The sequence below is a fragment of the Lissotriton helveticus genome, chromosome 1_1, assembly GCF_964261635.1.
Source record: "Lissotriton helveticus chromosome 1_1, aLisHel1.1, whole genome shotgun sequence".
In the NCBI taxonomy this organism is placed as follows: Eukaryota; Metazoa; Chordata; class Amphibia; order Caudata; family Salamandridae; genus Lissotriton; species Lissotriton helveticus.
The window spans coordinates 1879362508-1879382939 of NC_136057.1; the positions used below are offsets into that span (position 1 = coordinate 1879362508).

A 20432-nucleotide genomic window follows, 5' to 3' on the forward strand; every position below is an offset into this window, starting at 1 on the left:
TAGTGCCTGTTCTTGGGGGGGAGTGGCATGGGGAATGTTGGGTTTTTTGTTGGTGAAGTAGGGCCACTGGTGTGATTGAGAAGAGGGAGCGATTGATCGAAGGGACATTCCGACAATATGGGGACATTACCTGAACTAAAGTGTATTACGTGGAATGTACGGGGATGCATTCAATGGTGCGGCGTCATAGGGTGCACGCTTACCTGGTGCGTAGGGGGGTCCATATTGCGTTCATTCAGGAAACGCACATAACGCAAGCGGAAGGTCAGGCGTTACAGCGCAGATGGAGGGGGCAGATATTTTACACTACATACTCTGCCTTCGCTAGGGGGGTATTGATATGGATTAGGGCAGGGATCCCCTTCCAGCCCGCGCGTCAGTTGGTGGACTCTGAGGGGAGGTTTGTGGTGGTGGAAGGGCGCCTCCATGGGAGGGATATGGTGCTAAGTAATGTCTATGCCCCTAATGTAGATCAGGCGGGGTTTTTCACTCAGATATCGGGTAAATTGGCGCTGTTCCTGACGGGCCCGGTCCTTATGGGGGGAGGGGGGGGATTTTAATACTGTAGCGGATGTAGGTGAAGATAGATCGCAGCTCCCGCTGCCAGACTCTCCCACACAGACTTGCCAAGATTAGACGAGACTTGCAAGAAAGATGGGGTCTGATAGACTCGTGGCGTGTGCAACACCCTGGGGAGCGAGACTACTCCTTTCTTTCTGCATTACACTTACTGCACGTACAACGGATGCCATCTTGTGCTTTCCGGATGTATTTGCGGCAGTAGCCCATAGTGAATATCTAACCAGAACGCTGTTGGATCATAACCCACTGTTCATTAAGTCCAAATGGGCCCATGAGCGATCTGCGATTCCGACCTGGAAATTGCAGCCAGACGCCTTGGAGGACTCTGTCTTCCAGGAAGAGGTCAGAGAGGGCATTGCACAGTATTTCCATGAGAATGAGGGAACGGCGTTGATCAGGGCACTTGAATGGGGCGCTTTTAAGCTTGTGATGAGGGGCTGTGCATTTCTAAAATGACGGGTGTGCGGAAGACATTGTTGAGAGAGGTTGAATTTGCTGAGCAGCGCTTGCGATCAGCCGAACGGGCGTGTCCTGAGAATCCATCGGGGCAAGGGGAGGTCTTGGAGGCCAAGGAAGCTATGGCGGTGCAATTAGAGAGGTTGTGCTGTTTTGATCACAAGAACTATCTGGCGAAGGCAAATGCAGAATGGGATAAAGTGGGCACTTTGCTGGCTTGGTTGGCTAATCCCCATACTAACTTTGTCAACACAGATGGGTATCCCGGTTTACACTCAGCGGGGGATTAATGAGAGGTTTCTGTCATATTATGAGGAATTGTATAGGAGCACACTGGGAGTGGCTGAGGGGGATATAGACACCTTTCTGACAGATGTAATTCTGCCACGGATAGAGGATACACAGGCAGAACAACTTGGACATGAGATTACGCTGGGTGAGATTAGAAGTGCGATCAAACACATGGCGCGCAATAAGACGCCAGGCATAGACGTGCTGCCGATAGAAATCTACTCAACCTATATTGATCTTTTGGCCCCTAGACTTTTAACGGTTTTTAAGGAACCGAGAGAAACCGGGCAGTTACCGGCAACTACACGAGAGGCGATTATAATACCTCTCTTGAAGCCTGGGAAAGATGCTTCTGATCCTACTGCTTATCGCCCGTTATCCATGTTAACATCCGACTATAAGATCTTGAGCCGGATACTTGCGACTCGGCTCCTCCCATATATGGTCCAGCTGGTTCATCGTGACCAACTGGGATTTATACTGACTCGGAACACGGCCACTAATGTGAGACGCTTACTTCGAATAATGGGAGAGGGACAGGGTGCAAACATATCGGCAACTATCCTATCAGTAGATATAGAGAAGGCGTTTGATAGCCCTCTCTGTTCAGAGTGCTGCGACATTTTGGCCTGGGGGACGCATTTGTGGGGTGGACTAGTGTCTTGTATACTTCGGATTCCGCCCGGGTGAGGACCGGAACTGTCTACCATACCTCAGAACTAACATATATCACTCAGCAAAAGACCTCCTGGAGGGGAACATAGGTAGGGCTATATGGGGACTCAAGGGTAATTTTGCATTTTGGAGCACGTTGCCCCTCTCAGTGGCGGGTCGAGTAGCCCTCCTGAAGATGGTGGCACTCCCCCGGTTGCTGTATTTTTTTCTGACGTTACCAATATGGATCCCAGGTTCTAACTTTCGAATGCTTCCTGCAATGGTTGGTGGGTTCCTCTGGGGAACGGGTAGGAGATGGGTAGCGCTGAAAACAATGATGCGTATGAAGGAAGAGGGAGGGCAGGCGGTACTGGACTTTGAGCTCTACTAATTGGCAGCTCAATTGCAATGGCTTATGCAGGCAGTTGCACTAGAGTTTCGGGATCCCGCAGGGTCTGGTGGACGTTGGATACCACGTCATGTTTTATCCTTTCTAGTACTTCAGCACTGAGGAAAAGACAGTGCGACTATGTTGGAACCGGAGCCAACGTAGAAGGGGAGTGACTCGCTCTTATGCGCTGGAGATACCATTGGGAATGTGCACCGCACTCCCCCATGGAGGGGATTGGACAGCGCTATCGGAATGGGAGGCATTGGGAGTACATGTGCTGGGAGATTTGTATGAAGATGGGGTTTTACTACCCTATCAGGCCTTACAAGACAGGTATGATCTCCCTCGCGGCGATTACCTGTTACATTCAGCCTTGGTAACGGCAGTGCAGAAGCACTGAAGGGAGGGACTTACACAACCAAATACAACTTTGCTGTGTCAATATGTGGTGAAGGCGGTAATGTGTTTATATCGGCGTATGATGGGGGAGGGAACTGAACCGCTCGAGGAATTGCTACGGAAATGGGAAGCACACCTCGGGAAAGAGATCCCGGAGGCGGCGTGGGCACAGATCGTTAGGAGAGCGTGGAAGAGCACTAGAAACGCTAGATTTCAGTTGGTAAATTTTTTCGTGCTGCACAGGGCATATCTTACCCCCGCTAAGATTAAGAAATATTGCAACGTTAATACTGCCCAATGTCCCAGATGTACATTAGAAGGAGCAGAGTTTGTGCGCATGATGTGGAGTTGTCCGCAGCTGGGAACCTACTGGGAGGAGGTGGTGGATCTGCTCTGCGACATTACGGATCGCCAGATAGAGTCCATTGCGGATGCATGCTTGCTACATTGGTTCCCTCACACTGCTAAAACAAAAGTAACAAGTAAATTCATTGATTTGGGGTTGCTATTGGCGAAGCAGGAAATAACGGCACACTGGAGATCACGGGAGGGACCCAGTTTTAGGAGATGGAAAGCAGACTTAGCTAAATGGGCAGAGAGTGAAGGTATAGTCCGACTTCAACAAGCCCGATGACTTCATAATGATAAAGCTTTGGAGACTGCAAGGGCCTGGGAGGCATTGGTTCAGTCAATAAAAGAATCGGAAGTGAATGTAGAGGCAACCCCACCATAGGACCGCGGTGACAGATACCAAGGGAGAAGTGGTCACTAGGGGGCAACCACTGCTTTAGCTGTCCCAGATAAGTAGGATGATGCAGCACGTACAGACCACAGGGACAATAATGTGAGTGTGTATTGGATCAGGACCTCTGAGCTGGAGACACCCGATAGAGTGAAGAGTTAGATGTTAGACACACCAGTGGCGGGGGTGGGATGGAAGAGGGGCGGGTGCTACGAGTTTGGGAAGTTTAGTGGCATTTAGGGGTCGATTGCACCTGGCAGATTATAACATGTAGAAAATGGTTTGTAAGTTGTGAGATGCACAAGATTTGGAACCGATCAAGATGTTACATTGAAGAACTGTATAAGTTGCAGATTGATGGTGCATGCATAGAACATTAGGCACCACTGTTGATTGTTATCATGGAAGTGTGGCTTTGGAAAATGCAATAAAAATACTTTTTTTTTAAAATGACATGTTTGTTATCAGAGCCTGGATTAAGCCAGTCGCTGTTCATCCCGACCTGGACGTCTTCCAAACACAGCCTGCTGCTGGCTGAGGATTTACCCAGGTCTCTATCCAAACAAATGGTATAGCTATCGTCAGTGAACGTGTGCAAATGGAAGTAGTGAGACCACATCTGCCGTGCCATTGGTACATCTTGGATGGTACAAAGACTTGTCTCCAGTGCTGACCCCTGGGTATGCCACACACCATTAATCTTGGGATCAGATGTAAATTAAAGGCTGTATACTTAGCCCGCTAGAAATGAACTGAAGTACTGCAGCACAGAGCCTCCAATACCAGTAACTTGAAGATGGTGAATGAGGATTGTGTAGTTCAAGGGTCAAAAGAGTGACACTGCCAGCAAGCTAGGGGGAATGAGTGGGGAAAAGGTCAGTGAGAAAGCCTACAGTAGATTGATGTAGCACATGATTCTTTCCATCCAAAGAAGGGGTGTTTTTGTTCTGTCCATGGACCACGCTCTTTGCTGTTTTCTTCTTTGCCTTTGAGGCTCCCAGCATCCCTGCGCTGACATCACGTTGGTGTCAGTGAAGAATTGTCCCCAGCACATCAACAGGTGGCTTGATACTGCGCATTACACCCTTTATGTGGTGGCATTAGCGCAATTTGGAGCGTGGACTGATACAATGGGTTGCATCAGACCCTTCAATCTCCTCTGAGATCTTGTGGACACTCTTCAATATGGGGTTCTGGAGGAGTTACCCCTTCCCCATGCTTTATAGTACTTTCCAGAAATGCCTCATCCCACAGATTCTGTTCTCTGACTTTCAAATTACTTTAACTTCATTGTGTACAGAAGTGCGCCTGTATCCTCGTTGTGGGAAGACGTTCCATCAGTCTCTAGGAAGTTGTGCTACAGGACCGAGGGTAAAAAAACACCTGTGTGAATAGCTTGCTCTGTAGGAGGGACTACATTTGCTTTTACTGGACCATCCTCACTGCATCAGCTGCGAAGTAAGGATACCTTTGAATTCCCACACGAGCACTAGTCAGAATGTTGATGGCAGATGAAGTGGTGGTTTTCGACCTAGTTCCCACAAATGTAGACAGCACTTGCCACAGGCATTGAGGCAAAAAAACATCTGTGGTCTATAACCAATCAACAATATGTTTCAAATTCATAATAATGGTATTGTCAGAACTTTAGGGGCCAATTTTGCAAAAAGTGGTAAGTTATTAGACAGTCTGTTTTTTCAAATAACTATTCCAGCTCAGTAAGTGTTCAAAACGTAGGTTGGGCCAAATTTTTATCGTTGTTGGTAACATAGATTTCATACCTTTGGCATTCCTGTTTAGAACAGAGTTAACCCTGACAGGAAGAATGACATAGAAGATTATAAAGAGAAGATACTGCGGCCCTGGTAGATCAGTCTCTAGTTGCCAGATTTGTAGAGGTCTTTCAGAATCAGGGCTTTCCTATAGGAACCTGTACTACGCCTGAAGATTGACACTTCACCTGACCGCCAGCATATCTGATCACCCTTTGCTGTGTTTCTTGCAGGAGAAGAGAATCGTATCCCTGGATTCAGCGAACACGCGGCTGATGAGCGCCCTGACACAGGTGAAGGAGCGTTACAGCGTCCAGGTGCGCAACGGAGTCTCGCCAACCAACCCCACCAAGCTTTCCATCACAGAGAATGGGGAATTCAAGAACAGCAGCTGCTAACCACCAGCTTGTGGGGGGGCTGCCTCAACCTCCCACGCTGGTCATGTACTCTCAGAATGCTGCTAAACCAAATGACTAGCAAAAGGAGAACTTTACTACATATAAATATATATATATATATTTAAGCAAAGAAACATAAACATGCGCCTTTGAGATGCGGAGAAGCGCAAGGATGGATTTCCGCTGACCGCATACTCCTGTAAATAGTGTGAAGGCCTTTAAAGCCGTTTCAGGCTGTGTACAGTCAAGCTTGTAATATACTTAAAGGAAATTGCAAATGTAGAAACTATAATTCCTTGTTTTTTAAAGTTGCTATTTTTTATTTGTTGTGTTTCCCCTTCCCCTGTTGTTGAAGGCACTGGCAATGGAAGAAAAGGCCATTTTTGGCATTTAAGCTTGAACAACTGAATGTTTTGGAGCTGCACATATTGTGACTAAAGGTACACCAAAGCGGGGGTTGGAGCTACCTGTGTTTGCGTAAGTTAGCACATTGACAGTGCACTGAACCTCGGGACACCACATTTGAGCTGGTCTCTCGTCCCCATAGCTGGAAGGCGGCAAATGCAAATATGCTGCTCCTAACACAAACATTAAATGTATTCCACAGTTCAAAGCAAAAAATGAAATAGTTGACGTTTTAAAAAGTTATTTAAGATCAGATTTCCTCAGATAGGAAAAATGAATGAATTAAAGTTTTAGAAACACGTTTAACATAAGTTTTCTCCCAAATTGAAACAAAAATGTATGTATTTTTTTAGTGTACAGAACTTGTAAGTATTTGTCATTGTTACATGAAAGCGACAGTTATCGCACTGTGGATAACCTATTGATGGAGGTCGCCTGGCAGCTGTAAGGGACAGCCTACATATTTGTTATGATTTGTTTTACCTTTCAGGTGCCCTTTATGGACACTAATCGTCAGACCAGACCATGGCCTCATAAGCACCAGTATTCCGCCCAACCTTTTACAGTTGCAGTAGTAGTTGATGGGTGAAACAAGACTTTCACTGTTTCCTCTCCCACTCCAGCAGCCCAAAGGCTGTTTTCTTAGGTTTACATACTGAATAATATCTGACACTTCTCTAAATTTGAAGTACATTGTAGGTCGTTCATCGACTTGTCAGTGTAAAGTAGAATGTGACAGGCCAGAAGAGACAACCCCATCTCCCATTCATCTTCTGTTTCAGTAGAGTTATGTGGAGTTTAGGAATTGATCCCAACTAGAGAGATCTTGGCGGAACTACTGCCCTTTCTCGATTTGCAGTAGGTGTTTGAGGATTCCTTCCACTTAGGGCAGGCACTCAACAAATGTATCCATGAGGAATCCATCTTCTTTGAATGTGCCAGTTAACACTCCCATTGTGGGAAGTTTGGAGATTGAGGCTTTGCAGTACCATAAACTGTCCTCTAGAAGATAACTAAGGCACACTCCCTTAGTGTTTATAGCTTGCAACATAACAACTATCTACTTGACTCCTCAGCAGCCTGTCCCTGAAATGCTGCTTTTAACATGTTACACCAAGTAGGCACCGTTCGGCTTCTTCACACCCTCCTTGGGCTCACGCTCTCCTGCACAGTGCAGGTGGCCCTATGCACTCTCCATCAAGAGTATGCACACTAGGTGTGCACCCCAATGTAATGGAATTAAAGGGCTAACCCAAAGGGAACCTCTGCACCTGCAGGGGAGACCCGGCTGCTAGGAGAAAGACAAAACGCACATGATGAAGGAAGACATCAATTGTTAAATATTTATTATGTTTGATTTCCCGTTTTCTCCTTCAGAACAATACACCTTAATCCACATGGATTTTGTCAGAAGTTGTGCAGGTTTTGAAGCCCTCGAATAGTAGCTATTTTAATATTATTATAATAAAATTAAAGTTCTGTATTTAAAGCCATGGATGAGCGTTTGAATGTGTTCTTTGCTTTTTCTGGTGAAGATGAAGAGGTACAGATGAAGAACGGAGTCGCTTTAATCCTCTACAAAAATGTTCAATTTTTAGGTCGAGCCTAAAAGCAAATGCAAAGCATTTGCTGTCTGGCTCGAGAACTATTGTCACCCATTTCTGGGAATGTGGACACGAGCTGGGCACGAGCGCAGGTTTCACCTCGTGGGCGCACGGCGCCGTGCCCATCTCGTGCCTCATATTCCCGTGCGCAAACACACACACAGCCACACTCACGCATGCGCACATACACAGCCACACGCATACACAGGTACACACACTACATACACACACGCACCCCCCCTTAAACACACACGCGCACACAGACACACACACACAGACACACTCGAACCCACAAAGACACACGCGCGTACTCCCCCCCCCCCCCCCCCCCCCCCCCACCACCCCACCCCACCCCACCCCACCCCACCCACCGGGCTCTTTCCGCGTGACCCTCGGCAGCCAGCATTCAGCGTGCAGGGTTCCAGGACGTTCTCCCGGCAGTTCCTTCCTGTTTCTTTGCAGGCCCCGCCCACGTCCCAACGAAGGCTGCCTGACTTCCGCTAGCACTCCGTGGCATCACGCTGAACTTGTTTCTCATTGCGGACCTTCAATTTGAGGATGCAACGCGGGCCAGACACTGGCACTCATGAGATCCCTTCTGACTTTGCGGCAGCCTGCTCTCATGCCAGGCGTTTCCCTGTGTTTGTCACAGCACGTCCTGTTCTCTGGGGCGAATGCCAATATTTCATATTACCGGAAGGTGCAGCGAGCGAAGCAAAATCCAAGCCAGGTCTCTTGGCAAAACCGCGGTTTTCTCTTCGGTCTTATGCCTTCTTAATGTGTCGGGTTTCATAAGTCAAAAATAATGATGTTTCCTTGCAGGGGGGCGTGTCTTCGTCGATCGTGGTTGTCGGCGCTCACTGTACGTGGTGTTATTTCCTCTGCGACATCCCTCAACGCTCTGGGTCAGATTCTTTATGCTTTTAAATGTGTGTCTGCCTGATTTGAAGCATACTTTTTTGCCTCACCGCATCTCTGTCATTTGCGCAACATCACTGTAGGTCACGTGCTTGCTGCACTTTTAAAACAATGACCCAAGGAAGGCCTCCCTCGAAGACCAGACGCTCCTGAAGAACAGCTGCTTCACAGAAAGATGGTGCAGTCATGGATGGCAATGTGCCTGCTGACCTCCCCCCTTCCCCACAGCAATGCCAAGAGCTTGTTTTAGTCGCTCGTCTACCATGGGTCTTTCTCTGACCTCCGAAGGCTATTTTTTCTCAGTTTCTCAGTTTAAGTCTGCACTTCGCATTCCTCTGCCCCGCGGTTCCTTCTATTTCATACTTTTTTCACCCCAACCTGTGTTCCATCCACCAGGGTTACAGGTCAGCGCTGCTCCAACTCCCGTGTTTCCTACATAGGGTGAGTCACTCCTTAGGTTGCCAGTGCGGTTGTGCCAACTCTGCTCATACCATTCCGATGCGTGGGGTCCATGGATCGTGCCACTTTGACATAGATCTCCAGATAGTGGCAATACAAACCTGCTACTCTGGCAAATATTGCAAGTGATTCGGAGGGCCATGAGATAATCAGAAAGAGGCCTCACAGTAAGCAGCCCCTCCCTAATAACAATAACTACCTGTTTTATAGTATTAACTGTCGCTCCTTGCCCATGCACAGGTTAGATATCTTTGATTTGCTAATGGACAATAAACCTAGCGCTTTGTTTCTTACAGAAACCTGGCTACACACAGGTTCTGGCCCTGACATAGCTATGGCCCTTCCTCCGAACTACGCGATTGTCAGGATGGATAGAACTCGAAAAACGGGGGGCGGAATCGCTATTGCTTATAATAAAAACTTTAAATGTACATTTGAGCCATTAGCAATCCCTGAGTGTGAAGCTGCATCTTTTAAAATCTGCCTCAATCCCAATTTTACATTGTCTGGCATCTTAATGTACCGACCTCCCGGAAACGGTACTAAATGGGCAGCTGAATTGGCCAATCATATTACCCCTTTCCTTCTAGTATCCCAAAACTTCTCCATTATTGGAGATTTAAACCTTCATCTAGAAGACCAATTTAATACGACATGTGTCAATCTGTTGGAAGATCTCGTAGCACTTAATATTCATCTCATTAACTCAGGGCCCACCCATAGGGCAGGACATCTACTTGACCCTTTATTCTCGAATCTCCCCCAACTTACTTGGTTGGATACCACCCCTGTATGTTGGTCAGACCATTTTTTAATCAAATTCAAGCTCAAAACACTTAGTGCTTCCACTGACCAAACCAGGCTACTGCCCTCACTAAGGAAAAATTGGAAATCCCTAGATATCTCCAAGCTTAATGCAGAACTCAGCATGCACCCACCTAATAAACACCAAACCATGGAAAGTATTGCGATGGCCACTCAACAATGGCTTACAAATGCGGCAGAGTCCTGTTTACCCACCCCTAATACCAAGGGGAATATACATCGTCCCCCGGCCCCATGGTTTAATGACTCACTTAAGGAGGAAAAAACAAAATGCAAGGCGCTTGAAAGAGGGTGGCGTAAAGATTTCGATCCTGATAAAAAACCAGATATCATACTGCTAGAAATCTCTACCACACTGCATGCAAAAAAGCACGTGCCACATATGTAGCTAATACCATTACGGGAGCTGCAAATAAAGCCAAAATATTGTTTAACTCAGTTAAAGATCTTGCTGGAGCACAAACTACTGCCCCATCGCGTCCTCTGAACGAGAAGCAATGTCAGGACCTAGCCCAATTTTTCTCTGATAAAATTGACAAATTAATCACTGAGATAGATGGGAACACTCCTGACACTGCCTCCAGGGACGAGTGGGAGTATACTCCGACCGTAAACCAGACCCTCCAAAAATGGCCACCTATTACAACTGATACCCTTATGTCCATTATGAAAAAGATTAAATCTGGTTCTCCACAGGATTCCCATTAACATAATTAAATTACTGGACGCACGCGCTCTTGAAATTATTGCAGACACTTTAAACTCATCTCTAGAGCTTTCCACAGTACCCTCCGTATGGAAACATGCCATAGTGACTCCACTGCTGAAAAAACCTACAGCAGATCCAGACAAATTGGCCAATTATAGGCCTATTTCACTCCTCCCAGCTTTTTCCAAATGTCTGGAAAGACATGTGCATTCAGCCTTAACTCTTTTTTCAGAAGAGAATGCCCTCTTCACCCTACCCAGTCAGGTTTTCGAGCGGGTTTCTCTACGGAAACTGCCTTATTGGGTATCTCTGAAACTATTAGGAAACTTCTCGACGATGGTCAGACGGTTGCGCTTATTTTACTTGACTTAAGCGCAGCCTTTGACACTGTGTCGCACAAAAAGTTACTCACCTTGCTGGAAAAAAATGGAATCGGTGGAACTGCTCTGCAATGGATTAGATCCTTTCTGAGCCAACGGACATATCAAATAGCTTCGACTGCTGCATGCTCTGGACATTTCAATTCCCCCCCATGGAGTACCACAAGGGTCCATCCTTAGCCCGCTTTTTTTTTAATCTCTATCTCAGACCCTTAGCAGACCTTGTGGAAAAAGCGGGACTTACCTTCATGACGTATGCAGACGACTCTCAAATTGTCTTTTCATTGTCTGAACCCCAGATATCATCTTCATCTCTCCTTAAAGAGGGCCTTTTGAACATCTTCAACTGGATGACAACTAACCAGTTGAAATTAAATGGAGACACAACGGAGATTCTCCTTCTGGGCAAGCAGCCAGAGCTGTGGAGTACATCACACTGGCCTGCCCAGATGGGTAATCTTCCTATACCAGTGCCTCATGCAAGGAATTTGGGAGTAATACTGGACAATTTGTTGTCCATGAAGCAACAGGTTAACAAAATAGTGGGCCTCTGCTTCACGATCATGAAGTGGCTCAGGAAGATCCTTTGGATGCTGCCTGCCCCATGCAGAAAACGGTGGTCAACGCCTTAATTACATCTCGGCTCGACTACGGGAACATCCTGTATTTGGGTGCAAATAAGGCAGTTACAAAGAGACTGCAGCTTGTACAGAATGCGGCTGCCCGACTCCTTTGTTTTATACCTAAGAACAACAGCGTGACCCCCTACCTGCGTGAGTTGCACTGGTTGAGGGTGGAAAATCGTATCAGGTTTAAGGCCTTAAACTATATGTTTAAAATTAAAGCAGGTATCGCGCCCAAATACCTTCAGGCATTAGCCCTTCCCTACATTCCAAAAATAAATTTACGATCTAAATCAGCGGAAAAATTTTGAGTACCTAGATTCAAGCTAGCCAGGATGGGAGGAAGATCTTTTGCCCATCAGGGCCCCTCCATCTGGAACACACTCCGAATCCATATACGAAAGGAGCAAAGTCTTACCAGGTTCCGAAAAGAGATAAAGACCTGGTTGTTCGACCAGTATTTTTGAACGACCTCTGCTGTATATTCCATCATTTGTGCTGTGTTCTTAGGCGCCGGGAAACCCTTTTTGGGTAGCTGGTTGCGCCATATAAGTTAAAAAAATAAAATAAATAAATAAATAGGTTTATATGCGTCCGCCTCCCCTGCCGAGCTTGGATTCGTCCAAACACTTGTGTCTCTGTGCACCTGCGTTCCCAGCTCGCTGATCTCACTTCCTTGACAGACACAAAACCATGTGCCGCCGCCAACACAACCTTTTGAACGGCAGAAATAGAAATGCCACATACCGAGCTAAGCAAACGGGAACATCGCTGGGAGTAGAGGTATCCTTACTGTACCTGTGAAACCAAGGAGTGGTGTCCGCGTGTTGTGTGCCTAGGGGCGTAATGTAGGCAGGGTAACTGGAATTAGGCGGCAGCGTTAATTAAATTATGCAACAAGATAAGGTACATTATTCAGCATAATGCAGCACATTTTGTGATAGTATTGTTTAATTATTTCTAAACATGCTTTAACTGTGTGATTATTTTTACAAGTGCTAACACTTTCTGAGCCAAGCTTTAATTCACGAGTACCAGTTTAACACCCAGATCCTGCAATAAGCAACGGAAGGAGATCAGTCAACGTTTTCAAAGGGTCCTCCACTTTGTGGCAACCGAGGTAGCCACATTTTTACTAACTTTGGATACGTTTGAGCTAAAAAAAAAAAAATGGGTGTTCAAATCTGCAGATAATGGATTGTGCATCAAATGTGGCAAGTCCATAGCTATGTGGAAAACACCACAGGCGCAAAATCTCATAATTCCACTGGCTTTGGAAATAGTGCCATGAAGCCTCCTCACCACAGGAGCGATTCGTTTTACAAAAAACATGCGAGTGCAGGTTGCCAAACCCTTACTTAGAAGACCCCTAGTGGTGTCGCTAGAAATTGTTTGTTCTGAGAGCGTACACGAGGAGACCTAGCTTCTACTGATGGGTTCACGTCACCAATATCATGAGTATTCGTAAAGCGCGTCCATGCATGCGTGGGTCCGTAATGCTGTAATTGACACATGCTGGCCCGAAGAGTTGGGCCCATCTTCCTGCCTCCTGTGACCTCCGAGACCTGGAAGAATGTCACCCCGAACCATAACTCCAGGTAGACTTACACCACCTGCAGTTCCGAGTGTCTCCGGAGGATAAACATATCAGGTCCATAAACTCTGGTCCCAGTAACATCAGGGCCAGACATCAATGCAGATGTACACTGCTGCAGTGGCTGGGGGCCCCTATCCGACCCAGGCAGCAGAACGAGGGGACCAGACAATGCTCCCCCAGGCAGGCACCAGCTTCCCTTCCTGATCCTTTAAAGCAGTCACTGTGTATTGTGTTTATAGAGGGACCAAGAAAACAACAGGCATTTGCAATTAAATAGGTCTCGCATTTATGCAAATTTGAGCTATTGGCATTGTAAATCACTATGCCTTTAATTTATGTTTTGGTTTTTAAAACCTAAACAAAAGGCATTGTCATTTACAGCACCAATAGATTAAACTCTCGTCAATGCGAGACCTAACGCTAGTACGTTTGCAAATGTGAAGAAGTGCTCTTTATTTTCCCCTGGAAATGGCATGCTAAAGCCAGTATTTCCACCCGTGGTTTGGTTTCATGCTGTGAATGTTCTGCTGCCCCTGGGTGTCGCTGCGCCTTCTCAGTGGTTTTCTGTACTCCGGGTTCTTAAAGGAGACAAACCAGGGAAAGTAAAACGAGTGATTTTTTTTTTTATCATTAGCAATGTTTATTGTTTATACCAGCACGGAGGAGGGTAATGAGGGACTTCAAACGGTGTGAGCTCTGGAAATTTTGTTTGTAGCAAGGGCTCAAATGATATTCTCAGTTGTGGATCAAAATGGAGTGGACACCCAGGGTGAGCAGGTTTCGGGCGTAACAATACGGACCTTAGCAGGGGCTTTGTCAGTGAAAGGTAGACCCCCCCTTTCCCTCCAAACAGTCCTGCGGTTTCTTCTCGTCCCGTACCCCACCCTGCTCAAGCATTTCATGCGGCCGGCTAGCTGGTTGCAGCATTCCTCTCTGTGATAGAGCTCCTGCTGCAACGGATCCCTGTAGTCTCTCTATGAGCACGGCTGCTCAGCTGTCCATGGCAGAGCCTGCTGCTTTCCATTCCCCACTCCTGCAGCCCTTTGCTTCCACAGGCTCCGGTTTTCAAACACTCTTCAAATGACTGTAGGGTCCACAGCATCGGACTGTAATGTGGCAGAGCAAGGTGATGACGTGGCTGGTGCATCCATCACAAAAGGTTTAGAAACAACCTCAAGGCCACCTATTGGCGATAGTAATGGCCCTGTTACTAAGGCACAGGAGCACCAAAACAAAACCTGGGGCTCTAAAAATCCCAATAATGCCAGGTCATGCTCATAACATAAGCATACCAATGAATCACCTCAAGAGGGTTTTGTTGTTGCAATTTATAAAATCATGAACAGCACACACAACAATCTTCTGTACCTGTCGCTACATTACTGAAAGGCAGTGTACCTTATTTTATGAGGAAAGAATCCCAGATGCCCAAAAGTTGCTTCTAAACTTGCATGGGGTGATATGCGGTAGAAAAGAAATAACCAAGCTGTCAGGTTTCAATAAATGTGATCATGCGTTTTACACCATGCCCACTAAGAAGCTACATAGATGCTTTCTAATGCTATAGAAAAGTGTCTTGCTTGTTGTGCCTTTCTGCCCTCGTGTTAGACTCGTTTTTTGTGCCCTTCTGCCCTCTGTTAGACTCGTTTTTCCCTTGGTTTTGTGTCCTTCTGCCCTCTGCACCACCACAGCATCACTCAGCGCCACCCCAGCATCACTCAGCGCCACCCCTGCATCACTCAGCGCCACTACAGCATCACTCAGCACCACTACAGCATCACTCAGCACCACCACAGCATCACTCAGCACCACCACATTATCTCTCAGCACCACCACAGCACCACTCAGCATCACTCAGTACCACCACAGCATCACTCAGCACCACCACAGCATCACTCATCGCCACCACAGCACCACTCAGCACCACCACAGCATCACTCAGCACCACCACAGCATTGCTCAGCGATACCCCCGCATCACTCAGCACCACCACATTATCACTCAGCACCACCACATTATCGCTCAGCATCACCACAGCACCACTCAGCACCACAACAGCACCACTCAGCACCACCGCAGCATCACTCAGCACCACCACATCACCACTCAGCAGCACCACTCAGCACCACCCCAGCACCACTCAGCGCCACCCCAGCACCACTCAGCGCCACCCCAGCACCACTCAGCACCACCACAGCACCACTCAGCACCACCCCAGCATCACTCGGCGCCACCCCAGCATCACTCGGCACCACCACAGCACCACTCAGCGCTACCACAGCACCACTCAGCACCACCACATTACCACTCAGCACCACAACAGCGCCACTCAGCACCACCACATTATCACTCAGCACCACCACAGCACCACCTCAGCACAACCACAGCACAACCACAGCACCATCACAGCACCACCACAGCATCACTCAGCACCACTCAGCACCACCACAGCATCACTCAGCGCAGCCCCAGGTTATAGGTGTCACATTTGCGAAAGTTATAACTATTGGCATTGTAAATGACAAAGCTATTAATTTTGCTATTTTCAAAACCAACACATAAATAAAAAAATTGTCATTTACAAGACCAATAGCTCAAACTTTCCTAATGCGAGACCTATTGCATTGCAAATGCTTGTTATATATTTATTTTGCATTTTCTAGAAGAGTAGAGCAGTTCACATTATAACAGCTGTGAAGAAATTAGTTTTTCTTTGCAATGCAGTGTACAACTTTGTTAAACTAAAGGGAAATGAGGAAGAGAGGAAAGAGCTTTTAGAAGGGGAGAAGAGTTTGAACTGCACATAAGTTAAATAAAGAGTCAAATGGAGAAATACATTCAGACATTTAGCAACAAGTGAGGTGGCTTATGGTTAATTACCAAGATAGTGATTGAACAGGAGAGACGTGTTTCATTCTAAACTGAAGCAGGTTCTCTTGTCCCGTGAGGTTTTATATACAGAGTTACACGGCATTGCAGGAGCTCCTGAAAAATACATTTAATTCTCAAAGATCTTCAGGTATGATGCGTGGTATGGTGGATGTTGACTATGAAACGCCTCCAAGGTGTTAAAGGCCCATTTAAAATTGATTCAGGCTTCATGTAAAACCCAAAAAAGAACTCTTAAGCTCAGGAGTGATGCGATCAAACCTTTACTTTCTAGTCAGCGTTTTTGTGGCTGAATGTAGCACAGCTTTGAGAGGTGATAGTCCAATTAACGCATCCACAGTCTGCTTGAGACCACTGGTGATGAAACCACGAAGCAAAAGTCTTCGAAGTTCGGGAATGGTTTTAATAATAATATATAAACATATTTTTTTACAGATCTGAGTGCAGCGCACACTTTTTAGAGAATGTTCGATGTAGTCATTCATAGTAAAATGTTGATCAGTTCAAAAGCCCAGACATTTTTCTGCTTGTAGAGATTTGGTCTGAAGGCGTTTATTTCCACTTCAAAATGCCATGATGTGTTCAAGCTTGATTTAGATTGTCAGTATCAGAGAATACGTTTTTTCCTGGTTAAGACCAAGAAAGTTAACCGCCCTACAGTCCTGGAGGATTTGAATATGTTTATATTCGATAGTGGAAGTGAATTTTCAGGAAAAGTTAAGTACAATCTGCACATTGGTGAATGAAGTTGGTGGACTTGTCCCTCTAGACTCTAGGGGGCATGTAAGGCAGTTGTTTATGGTTGTTAAGGAATGAAGAGAACCAGCCTTAAACAGTGCCCTTGAAACCCATTTATGTTTTTCAACTGTATCGAAAGACACAGTGAGATGCAGGAGGACAAGAGACATGTTTTCACTGTTGTAGTTTTGCTGCTGCGCCCTTTGTCAAAACCAGATTAATAAGGTTAGATGAAGTTTTGCAGCTTCAAGGTGTTTTTTTCAATCACGTTGACCTGTCACAGGAGATTTGGTACAGGTCACACTGTGTTAGTTATTTTTTTCATAAGGGTGTAATGTGGCCATTTTTAGGTTTCGCCTGGCGTCTGCTGCGCAGCAGCGTTCACGCAGGTGAAATCTTATGTTAGAGCAGTACGGGGGCTTTGTCCTGCCTGCTCTTCCATTGGCTAGCTCCATAAATGGAGGCTAGCCATTGGAAGAGAGATCTGTCCGTCATTGCCGGAGCAGATTTGTGGGCGTTCCGGCGATTTTTACTCATCCCGCCCCTTTTAGAACGTCATTGCGGCGGTGGTTTAATTTTATTTTTTTTAAGGTTTGTTTTGGTCATTTGCCTGAAGATGGCGGCCCGGCAGTAGCTTACTTGAAAAGCTCCGCAGTGCCGTCTTGAACCAGCGTGTGCCAGTTCCCGCCCCCCTCCCGCTGTTCGTGTGCCCGTTCCCGCCCCCCTCCCGCTGTCCGTGGGCCCGTTCCCGCCCCCCCTCCCGCTGTCACGGCACCTCGGCTTGTTGTCTATCGGGACAGCTCATTTTTAATCTAACCCTTGTATAACTTGAGTGCCTTTTGAGCCTTGCAGTTCTGGTTTGGTGTACTTGGCCTGTCGAACTCGAAAACAATGATGTGTTGAAAGGAAACCTCCACTTCCCTCAGTCGGGATGCGTGCCTCTTGATTCATTTGTCGCTCTGCATTGCCGCTTTAAGAAGAATGCAGTTATCCAAAGTGTTTGTGAATGTTCAAAGCGCTTCGAAACTCTGTTCTTTCGTTTGCCCTAGAGATTTAATACACCCCGGTAGAAGTTAGGTATTTTTGGACACATCTTGCTCGTTCTCTCTGCTGCAAACCGTGCAGGCTCCGATGAAAAGTTAAGCGAGTGTGCAGCGCTCTCCGCCTCATGCAGCGCTGGACAGAGGCACGGATGGCTTGCATCGGCGAGCAGTGCGTCCTGCAGATTGTGCAGAGACCGGACAATTGCCCAGGTTCACACAGTTTTGGGGTAGGCTGGGATTTAAAGAGATTGTTTTAGTGTACATGTCCTGCGTTATCACATGAGTCCCGTGTTACCGAGACAGCTCATTTTTAATCTAAACCTTGTATAACTTGAGTGCCTTTTGAGCCTTGCAGTTCTGGTTTGGTGTACTTGGCCTGTCGTACTCGAAAACAATGATGTGTTGAAAGGCAACCTATCGACTGGTGTCATAACGAGAAGGTATAGGTAGCCCCGGTTTTATGTATAGCGCCGCGAAGTATGTTGTGCTGTGTGTGACAGTGAGAATTGTCGGGTAGAAGACTGGAGACCTGCTCTCACACTGGTGGGAACCTCCACCTTCCGGAGAGGAGGCTCCGTACCCATTCTTTCTTTGGCCTCTCAGACTGACAACGGAGTGTGAATGCCCATGTTGTGACAATCGTGATGCTGGTTTGTTGTGTGAAGCAGTGTGTGTGTTGCACCCTCGTGTATGTGGAATGCGGGTATGGAGGGAGTGGGGAGCGCCTCCTTGTCCACAATGGATGACCAGTGCGGGAGAGGGGAGTTTTGCAGAGGCAGTTTGACGGACAGGGGCTCTGACAGGCTGTTCGGGCCGCGCAGAAGGTCAAAGGTCTGGCACAGAGACATCCTGCCCCAGCTCCGCCAGCCTGACGTGCGGTATCGCTTGGTAGCATTATTAGTGAAGAAGGTGCAGTGGCACCGGGGCGCAGGCATGGCTCTGTAGCGGGCCTCTATCTCTCAGTAATGTCTGGTTTCCCCCGCCTCCCCAGGCTGAGTGGGTAGATCTCGGTACTCTGGGGTGCCACAGCTCTTCCCGGAAGTCTCGGCGCCGTGCACCCGTGGTGTTGTTTCGTCAGGGCGCAGGAGTTGTAGCGTGGGAGGAGGGCGCGTATGGGGAGGGACCGGTCTGTGCACGGCCCGGGGCCGGCCGTGCGTGAGCGATCCCTGACTCAGGCAGCGAGGCCCGGGTTGCGCAAGGCTGCCTCAGGTATGCTGCGGGGCCTTGGAGCCGGGCCAGGGGCCCAAAGGGTGGAAGTGGTCAGATGTGGCAAACATCACAACTGGGGCACGGGCCAGCGCCTAGAGAGTCCTACGCTTGTCAACATCACAGTACATGGCACTTGCACCCAAACACTCCGGGCAGGTGGTGGTGCTGGGGGGGCTTGCCTTAAGTAAGCGCCCGGGGGTGCGGATGTGTGCTTGTGATAGGCACTCTGCAGACCATAACTGCCTTATGATGCATTCCACTGTTAGCCTACTTAAGGTCTGGTTGGGCTGGGGCCGTGTCAGCAGCACTCGGCCCTTCCATGCATTCAAATGCACCGTCCTGGCAGGGGCGAGGGCAGTTCACCTCTGGCTCGGCTTGATAGGGGTCGTTCCATGGCTAGAACCGGATATGGCTTTACTTTTTCAGTTTTGGTTGAACATTTCAGAGTGCTTGGGTTTCAGAGTGCCTAGAACTGCAGCGCCTTTTGAAGCACTTTAGGTCTGTGGCTAAGAAAAATACAGTTTGTTTTGTTATTCCATCTGTGCTGAAAGTGCTTTTTTCATTGTTGCCCTTTCACTTTGCAATTCGTTGGTTTCCTCTTCACAAGAACCTCGTTTTTGGGGGGCCTGGGCCCCAATGTCTCTGCTCAGAAGCTGATGTCACGCCATCTTTGCCGATCTAAAGTGTACCGAGAGATGCCGGGCAGAGCGGATTAGAGCCCCGCGCTCTCGGCAACAAAAGCAGCCACGGTGCGGAGAATTTATTTATTTATTTGTTTACATTTGTAATGCGCACAGCTACCCAACAAAGGGTTTCCCGGCGCGGCAGATCCCAATAGCAATGCGGTTACAGAAACTAGATGTTAAAGAGCCATGTTTTTAAGGCTTTTCTGAATGTGATGTAATTCGACTCAGACCGCAATGTATGTTGAATTAGACCTTCAATTATGCTGCGCCCGGCTCATGAGTTAAACATTGCCCCGCCGCTATCAAAGTGTTGAACTCTTTTGAAGCTCGTTATTAAGCTGCAAGGTATACACTGCGGTGGAGGGGGGGCTAAGCTCTTTCGGGAGTCCGAAAAGTTTGTGTGCAGAGGTGCCAGCTGTCTCTCGCTGCCCCCCTGCCCAGGTTAAGCTGCCTGAGCTCAGTTTAGTTCCCGGGGGTTAAAAGGAGGGTCTAAAACAAGAATGCCAACATTTCATCCCACTCTCGCGGCTCTTGATAATTAAATAAGCGGTCGAGGCAAACAGAAAGGGGGTGACGCGGCCCCCTCCTGTCTTCTGATGTGTGTTAATCCTGTAGAAATGAAAGGCGGCGATTCAGGTATGCCACAGGCCTCTGTTTGTCAC

At 47.5% G+C, this 20432-nt stretch overlaps 1 protein-coding gene across 6 annotated transcripts in view; it reads left to right on the forward strand.

The window, feature by feature from the left end:
• The window catches only part of RASAL2 (RAS protein activator like 2), a 770134-nt gene extending 762549 nt beyond the window's left edge, over positions 1-7585 (forward strand). For all 6 annotated transcript variants that reach the window (XM_078642089.1, XM_078642070.1, XM_078642080.1 and 3 more), the window contains one exon: positions 5521-7585. In XM_078642089.1, coding sequence (XP_078498215.1) covers positions 5521-5685 — 165 coding nt within the window. In that variant the 3' untranslated portion in view covers positions 5686-7585. The remainder of the gene's footprint in view (positions 1-5520) is intronic.
• Positions 7586-20432: the final 12847 nt, after the last annotated feature.